Source organism: Physeter macrocephalus, chromosome 14 (genome assembly GCF_002837175.3).
Source record: "Physeter macrocephalus isolate SW-GA chromosome 14, ASM283717v5, whole genome shotgun sequence".
Classification (NCBI taxonomy): Eukaryota; Metazoa; Chordata; class Mammalia; order Artiodactyla; family Physeteridae; genus Physeter; species Physeter macrocephalus.
Window position 1 is genome coordinate 84,907,982 of NC_041227.1, and position 9,531 is coordinate 84,917,512.

The 9,531-nt window shown below is 40.6% G+C and overlaps 1 protein-coding gene across 1 annotated transcript in view; it reads left to right on the forward strand.

The window, feature by feature from the left end:
* HS3ST3A1 (heparan sulfate-glucosamine 3-sulfotransferase 3A1) overlaps window positions 1–4,383 on the forward strand; it is a 95,272-nt gene extending 90,889 nt beyond the window's left edge. Inside the window, exon 2 of the mRNA XM_024127863.1 lies at window positions 3,762–4,383. Within this exon, the coding sequence (XP_023983631.1) occupies window positions 3,762–4,383 (622 nt within the window). The remainder of the gene's footprint in view (window positions 1–3,761) is intronic.
* Window positions 4,384–9,531: the final 5,148 nt, after the last annotated feature.

Below are 9,531 nucleotides of genomic sequence, written 5' to 3' on the forward strand. Positions count from 1 at the left end.
CCACAGCAATCAGAGAAGAAAAAGAAATAAAAGGAATCCAAATCGGAAAAGAAGATGTAAAGCTGTCACCGTTTGCAGATGACATGATACTACTATACATAGAGAATCCTAAGGATGCTACCAGAAAACTACTAACGCTAATCAATGAATTTGGTAAAGTAGCAGGATACAAAATTTAATGCACAGAAATCTCTGGCATTCTTATACACTAATGATGAAAAATCTGAGAGTGAAATTAAGAAAACACTCCCATTTACCATTGCAACAAAAAGAATAAAATATCTAGGAATAAGCCTACCTGACAAAACACCTGTATGCAGAAAATTATAAGACACTGATGAAAGAAATTAAAGATGGAGAGATATACCATGTTCTTGGATTGGAAGATTCAACATGGTGAAAATGACTCTACTACCCAAAGCAATCTACAGATTCAATGCAATCCCTATCAAACTACCACTGGCATTTTTTACAGAACTAGAACAAAAAATTTTCACAATTTGTATGTAAACACAAAAGACCCTGAATAGCCAAAGCAATCTTGAGAACGAAAAATGGAGCTGGAGGAATCAGGCTCCCTGACTTCAGACTATACTACAAAGCTACAGTAATCAAGACAGTATGGTACTGGCACAAAAACAGAAATATAGATCAATGGAACAGGATAGAAAGCCCAGAGATAAACCCACACACATATGGTCACCTTATCTTTGATAAAGGAGGGAAGGATATACAGTGGAGAAAAGACAGCCTCTTCAATAAGTGGTGCTGGGAAAACTGGACAGGTACATGTAAAAGTATGAAATTAGAACACTCCCTAACACCATACACAAAAATAAACTCAAAATGGGTTAAAGACCTACATGTAAGGCCAGACACTATCAAACTCTTAGAGGAAAACATAGGCAGAACACTCTAGGACATAAATCACAGCAAGATCCTTTTTGACCCACATCTCCTAGAGAAATGGAAATAAAAACAAAAATAAACAAATGGGACCTAATGAAACTTAAAAGCTTTTGCACAGCAAAGAATACCATAAACAAGACCAAAAGATAACCCTCAGAATGGGAGAAGATAGTTGCAAATGAAGCAACTGACAAAGGATTAATCTCCAAAATTTATAAGCAACTCTTGCAGCTCAATAACAAAAAAACAAACAACCCAATCCAAAAATGGGCAGAAGAACTAAATAGACATTTCTCCAAAGAAGATATACAGATCGCCAACAAACACATGAAAGAATGCTCAACATCATTAATCATTAGAGAAATGCAAATCAAAACGACAATGAGATATCATCTCACACCGGTCAGATTGGCCATCATCAAAAACTCTAGAAACAATAAATGCTGGAGAGGGTGTGGAGAAAAGGGAACGAATGGATAAAGAAGATGTGGCACATATATACAATGGAATATTACTCAGCCATAAAAAGAAATGAAACTGAGTTATTTGTAGTGAGGTGGATAGACCTGGAGTCTGTCATACAGAGTGAAGTAAGTCAGAAGGAGAAAAACAAATACCGTATGCTAACACATATATATGGAATCTAAGAAAAAAAAATGTCATGAAGAGACTAGGAATAGGATGGGAATAAAGACACAGACCTACTAGAGCATGGACTTGAGGATATGGGGAGGGGGAAGGGTAAGCTGTGATAAAGTGAGAGAGTGGCATGGACATATATACACTACCCAACGTAGGGTAGATAGCTAGTGGGAAGCAGCCGCATGGCACAGGGAGATCAGCTCGGTGCTTTGTGACCACCTAGAAGGTGGGGTGGGACAGGGAGGGTGGGAGGGAGGGAGACGCAAGAGGGAAGAGATGATGGGAACATATGTATACGTATAACTGATTCACTTTGTTGTAAGGCAGAAACTAACACACCATTGTAAAGCAATTATACTCCAATAAAGATGTTAAAAAAAAAAAGTTCTTTTGAAAAAGGAATTGTAGATTTTTAAAACAACAAAGAAAAAAAGCAACAGAAATGAGATATCTAATTATCATTTCCCCCTCCAAAAAAAAAGTAAAGAAAACCTGATCGAAATATCAAAGGCAGCAAAAGTGTGAGAAAACCTGCATCATTAAACTAACACAGCATCGGTGGCCTATGGCCACAACTGTTGAGGAGTCTGTGCCGGGTGTAATGCACATGGGCACCAGATTGTTTATGAACCAGTTGATACGATGTCTGAGATAAACTTCAAAGTAATTCATTTAGAAAAATATTAATTGCCAAAATTGACACAAGATGAGGCAGATTATTACAAAAAACAGTTACCACAGAAGAAACTGAAAAGATACTTGAAGATTCTAATCCCTTTCTTACCCTCTACCCCAAAAGTACCAGTATTAGGTGGCTTTGTAGGTGACCCATCAAATTTTGAAGGAATAGAAAATTATTTTGCTATTGAAACTTCTCTAGGATATAGAAAAATATGAAACATTTCTCAACTCATTTTATTTGTGGAATAATTCATGTTCTCACAATTGATTGAGCTATTGATCGAAAGAAAAACTACAGGAACATCTCATTAATGAATATGGATGAGAAATCCAAAGCAAAATAATGATGAATCAAGTCTAGGACTATATTGAAAGAATAATATACCATGATCAAGTAGGGTTTATTCCAGGAATAAAAGTGAATCTAATATTAGGGTATTTATCAGTTTGGATCAGTGGATCAAAGGACAAAATACGTTTTGTCATTGCAATAAATCCCCCAAATACATTTATCTAATATTGATTTGAACAATGTCTATTTCTTATAAAACTTGGAATTAGCAAGATGGTGCCTTAAAATTAGAATATATATATGTGTATTTCATATATATCATAAATAGTGGCTTTAATGGCAGTACTTTTGGAAGAATAAATAGGTTTTATCTCTCCTGCTCACACTTTTGGACTGGCTTCGAGACCCATCACTTCTCAGTAGGAACGCATGCTTCAACTAGGTAGCAATCTCTGCTCCATCAAGGCTCCAACAGGATTTTTTTTTTCCACATGACAAAGTGATTCTAACATTCATCTGGAAGAATAAACAGACAAGAGTCATTAAGAACGTTCTGAACAACAGAGTCAGAATTTACTTTGATGTACATGAAAATATACCATAAGGTGATAATTGAGCCAATGGAAAGAGGAACCAAGATATTTAGACTATTGGAAGGATGGCATTTCAAATTATTAGATAAAAGATGGATTATTTCTTGTCTTGTTTGTTACAGGAAAATTCAGGAATTATAAAGAGAAGTACTTTGTGTACTATGCAATGGTATTATGTTGACTGTAATTGCTTTGTTTGTTAGAAAACTACAGAAAGGGCTCAGGGTATTCTAACACCATCCCATAGTCATATAATTGTGTTTATTACACTATTCTAATTCACTTAAAGAACTGGATCAAGGTTATTTTCTTACAGCCTTGTGGGTTGATAATTATAAAAAATAAAAATTACACAGCGCTTATTCTATGCCAGGCACTTTTCTAAGCTGTTGAGGTATATTAATACGTTTCATCGTCACAACAACCGTAGGAGATCGGTAGTGTTATTATTTCCCATCGAGTACATCCGCGAGGAACCCGGGGTGCACAGCCTTGCGTCCGGGCCACTTCTCCGCGATCCCGGTCACGCATCTAGGAAGCGGGGCAGTTGGTACCTCAACTCAGGCTCCGGGTCTGGAAGACCCTCCCTCTCCTGGGAAGGCGCTCAGTGTTCAGGCTCTAACGTGCCTTTCTGCTCCGCTCAGGGACCTGATGCCGAGGACCCTGGAGGGGCAGATCACCATGGAGAAGACGCCCAGCTACTTCGTGACGCGCGAGGCGCCCGCGCGCATCTCGGCCATGTCCAAGGACACCAAGCTCCTGGTGGTGGTGCGGGACCCGGTGACCAGGGCCGTCTCGGACTACACGCAGACGCTGTCCAAGCGGCCCGACATCCCCAGCTTCGAGAGCCTGGCCTTCAGGAACCGGACGGCGGGCCTCGTGGACCGGGCGTGGAGCGCCATCCAGATCGGCCTGTACGCCGAGCATCTGCAGCGCTGGCTGCGCCACTTCCCCGCCCGCCAGCTGCTCTTCGTGAGCGGCGAGCGGCTGGTGCGCGACCCGGCCGGCGAGCTGGGCCGCGTGCAGGACTTCCTGGGCCTCAAGCGCATCATCTCCGACAAGCACTTCTACTTCAACCAGACCAAGGGCTTCCCCTGCCTCAAGAAGGCCGAGGGCAGCGGCCGCCCTCACTGCCTGGGCAAGACCAAGGGCAGACCCCACCCCGAGATCGACGGCCAGGTCCTGCGGCGGCTGCGCGACTTCTACCGGCCCTTCAACCGCAAGTTCTACCAGATGACGGGCCACGACTTCGGCTGGGACGGATAACCTTATAATTTAAAAAGAAAAAAAAAATATCAGAAGATAATATATTTTTTTACCAATCGGTAGAGAGGAGGCAGTTTACTATTTGCGCTGCTGATATGTTTCAGTATTTTTTTCCCATGAATGTTAAAGAGATTGTTCTCGCCTCCGCCCTCACCGTCATGTACAACTGTGCGCACAAACATTTGGAGAAACAAAAAAGGAACCCTGCACGCATCTAAATTCTCTCCATTTTCCACTTTCACTTCACGTTTTATATGCACAGTTATGAAGTATGAGCATCAGCTGCCATTAAAACTTTTAAGAAAATCCTGAGGGTATAGCTCGCGCTCTCTCTCTTTTTTTTTTAACAAAGCCCGGATAGCTTTTCTCCTGTGCCGCTTTTTCTTAACCCCTTTCCCAGTTAGTGCTTCTGTATGTTTGCACATCACTTCCCAGTTACCACAGTGCTTTCAAATACCGTATCTTTCTGGACTCTTATACTCAGATGTGATATGATAACAACGTAAGACATGGAGATTATTACCCCCGTTTTACAGATAAGGAAACTGAGTCTCAGGGAGCTTAAGTGATGTGTCCTAAGGCCAGATGGTGGACTCTGGACAAAACCTCATCTTCCACTTGTTCCCTATTTTGTGCCACTTTTTCCAGTGAGAATGGGAAAGGCACAGACAGACAGCCTTTAGAAATGGTTAGCTAGTTTGGGGACCAAGAGAGAGGGTTTCCTGTTGCTTTCTAAGTTCTAGGCTAGCCTCTGTGGCACTCAGACACCTTACACAGTTGTACTCAAGGAAACCACTCTGTCTTGGACACAACATCTTTTAAGAGCCAATCTTGGGTTGTTAAAGCACCCCGAGACATGGAAATCTCGACTCAATAGAAGTTGAGAGAAATTATTGGATTCTCTTATGGAGAACAAGACGGCCAGTCACACTAGGAGCAGGACAAGGTGTGGCAGGAGGAGAATTTACCTATTCTTGTTTTGACTGTGTTTTCCTTTTTTTCTTAAAGAAAAACCCACTTCAGTAAGAGCTTACAAATATGAATCTCATTTTATAAACCTCTTTTTTAACAAAGAAAATCTGCCTCTCTTTGTAATATCTTATTTCTAAACTTGCAGCTAGTACTAAAAAAAGGTCAATCAACATCTCATTTACAAGGCCCCAATTTTTCATGGGTGGAGGGAGGGCTCTCACTTTGTCACTTTATTTTTCCCCATTTCCTCTTTGTACCAGTTATAACCCAATATTCGTTAATATTTGGAAAATACTCTAAGAAATGCAGATATGGGTAAAGTGGTGATTTTTCCTCTTTTCCCATCTGCTTCTGCCTGTTCCCCATTTAAATAGCTCAAATAAATCAATAGTTTATTAAGAGTATTCCTTTCCTCTCTGAGTGGGCATTAACGAGATTAGCATTAATGGGAATTAAATTGGTTTAGAGAAGAGCACGTATGCACAAACTATATAAAACATTCATAATTAGTCTGTCAGCAACATTTTTATTACAGGTTTAAACCCAAGAGGAAAATGTCTCCAATCTCGTGGAAATTTTCCATATCTGCTAAAATGTAAAGGACCAGACACTCCAGTATTCTAAAACAATATTCTTCTCCAGTGTTGTCAATCAAAAGAAACTAAAGTTGTTTTAAAATATGCAGTTTTACTGTGCATTTGACATAGATGCTGCATCGGGTAAAGTAAATATTTCTTGAGAAGTCTAACACGGGATTAAAATGAAGGAAAAAAATTTAAGTTTCTAGATATTCTATCGTTGCTCTAAATCTCTGGATTTATTAATTCTCTTTTACGGGGGTTAAGTAAACCCCCAATCCGGGTCCCCTTTCCCAGCCGATAGCCTTCCCTTCCACGCCCTCAATTTCCCGATGCTACAGCCTGTTTTTTTGTTCTACTTGAATCATCACTACCAGCAACAAGAAACGCATTTTAAACTCTTTTCGTCTTTTCTCTTAACGCATGTTTGTGCCTCTGATTCCCTAATAAGCACGTGCTGGACCTTCTGCGAAGGTGGCCTGCACGAGGACACAAGTGCGTCCAACAACTGTATTCAGCAACCTTCATCTTTTTGCGTTAAGAAATAATAAAAGAACAGAATTGAGTGCAAAGAACCTCTTCTTGCATGTAGATTTTTTTGTTTGGTCATATGATTTTTTAAACGAATGACTACAGAGCATTCCAGGAAAACCTTCTAACTTCGAAGATTTCATAAGAGTGGTAGAGGTTTTAGATCCCAGCCAAGTGTATAAAGATCTTGGGTCAGTGTACCCCAGAACATGAATTTTCCATTTCTGCCTTTATGTGGTACTTCCTCTTGCTGTACACGGACTTGGCCTCGGATTTCTTTCGTCCATTTAGCTACATCAGATCATAGGCTCTGCTCTTGATTTGAACACTGTAATCATCCTTCCTCCAAGCTCACCCCTCTCAGAGAACAACCAGAGGTCTACAGCTTCATTCTGAATCGTTTGCTTTTGCGGCCACGCCTACAGTGTACAAATTCTTCCAGTAACTAAGAAATTTTAAGGGAGATTAATTTTGTCCTATTAACTATAGATTAATAAGCTTCTAGAGAATGGATATTTATTATTCCAGAAGTATTAATCCCACTCTAATTTTCGTATTTTCAAAGACCCTCAAAGTTAGAATAAACTTGAATGGTGACGTGGGTTAAATCCCCATTTGGCACTGGAATCCTTTCTTTAGCTGGTTATGCGGGGGTTTAAAACACTGATGCGTCTCTATATTAACTCTTGATTTTACAGTTGTAAAGAGGACACGTTCCTTCTAAACACCTTCATCCTGTTCTGTCAGCTGAGACCTGCCAAATCTGCTACCCATGAAGATAACCAACATTTAATATGTGAATAAATACATGTGTCTATAAAGCGATAGTAGCTTATATTAATGTAGCAGATTACCCTAAGTACATCTTTTCCCCTTAAACCAACACCTACTCTCCACTTACACATTCCACCGCACAGATGAAAAAACTAACACTTAAGACAGTGGCTCTCAACGAAAAACAATTTTTCATTCCAAGTGATGTCTGGAGATATTTTGGAGTCCCAAGTATGGTGGATTATAGATGCCATCTAATAATGTACATGAGAGCCTTCATAACCAAGTATTATCACACCCAAAATGTGTGATAATTCTTTGTTATCACACATAGATATCAGCACCTCAGTGGTGCTGAGCTTTCCAGTTGAAGAAGAAGTACACCAGTTACAGCTAGTCTGTGTCCAAACCAGGTCTAAGAACCAGACGTTAATGAAGGTTTGGCTAGTAATTCTTTCACTCACCACTCTAGGTTTTCTCTTGAAAACCTTTCCTTCTCTAACTCTGTAAGTGACTCCACTGTGGTTACTAGATCAGTGTTTAAGGGTGTGCTTTGCCAAGAGAAGTACTAAAGAGAAGCATCGCTGAGCTGGGTTTTTTACAACGGAGATACAGGGGCAGCTTGCAACAAATGGATCACTGCATTTCTGGGAAGTGGAATCAGTCAGCTTCAGGTGGAAAAATGTCATTCCGATAAAACATTTCTGAAGTCTTTTTCAAGTTCAAGTCTTGCAGCTTAAGTTTGCCTCCATGAGAGTGTCATGACAGTATTTCTTGTCACCTGACACAACCAGGTGTCGAGAAATAGAAGTAAATGGCTGGACTTATCCAGATAGATGTGCTATGGTTTACAATTGGCCCTGAGTGGCTGAATAATAGCAAAGGAAGATGAACTCTTACTGCCACATTTTCTAGAAACCCCAGGTCTTTGTATGGGCCCACCATAGAATCAGGGAAGAGAAAATCGTACGGTTCCCCAAATTAAGAAAATATGGCTCAGAGTCCAGTGAAAGTCTTAGTGTAGAAATAAAATACCCACCTATTCTCCTATTGCATCCTGTAATCACTGAGGAAGAACGGGACTTTAAAAACCCAAACATCTAGAAACATCAGTGCTACTGGAGAATTTATGGTCTGAAATATCTTCATCGATGTGAAAACGGATGTGCATTCAGAGTCTCAATTATATGGGTGAAAAACATGGACAGGGAAAGTACAGACCTGTTTGTCACATCATGAAATTTTGGAATGGCAGGTCTTTCGTTCAAAGCTTAAAAAAAAGAATTTTGGAAAGTTACAAGGCAGTGCAACCTCAAATACAGAGTAATAAAATAAGGGATTTTCATTAAGTCAGGAGGAAATAAAACTGAAAATAGAAATTGCTTCTAATATATGAATCCATTGTGGGACATTTAGGATATTTAGTTAGTATGTTTCAGGCTATAACCCTAATTATCTAGTTAAATTTCTAACAGTTGGTTGTGTTCTTTTAATAGCTATAGGCTCAACATCTTAATTCTCCTCTAATTTTACTGTCAAAATAAAAAGTAACAATAAAGAGGGATCACACATTCTGTTGTGTTTTCATCTCCCAATTCCTGGGTCTGATATTTTAGGTGTAGTCGAAGGATCACATATGATGAGAAACGGCATCCTTTGTCAGCTCTGCCTGGCTGGTACGTGATGAGGCCAGATTCCTAGCTTGGCGCTAACTGATAATCCCTCAGGGGCATTCAGGTCACTGTCTGGCCTAGACCTTGTCCAACTATGGTCCACGTACCCAAAGTCACTTTATAGTAATCATAAAGTGCTTACCATCCTTGGGGGCTTGCTTTCGTCACAAAGAGAAGTGATGTGCCTTTTCCCCTCCGACCTCCTAGATCCCTGCTTCCTTTACTTTTCAAGTAACTTCTCCCCCCTCACCCTGCCTGTGTCCACGGTTCCCTTGTGTCCTTGTGGGCTTAACCCTACTGGTCTAAGTTCTACCGTCTCATCAGAAGCACCATACTTGATGGTGTCCACTTCACACTTCAGATTCCTGGGGAAAACCTTGTGGTCCACCTGGGGCAACGGCTCTGAGCTTTAGCTCTACGGAAAGTAGTCTGTTTATCTGACGTAGACACCCAGACAGATGCAGGTCAGATGAGTTTCATTTTCCCAGAGAATACTGACATTAGGAAAACAGGGCCCGAAGGAAGATGGGTGAAACAGAGGTGAAAGTTGTGGGCACGTTTTTGACTGGAGCTGGAGGCGTTCCTGGAAGGACACTTCCCAGGTTCCCAGGGCCCCGCTC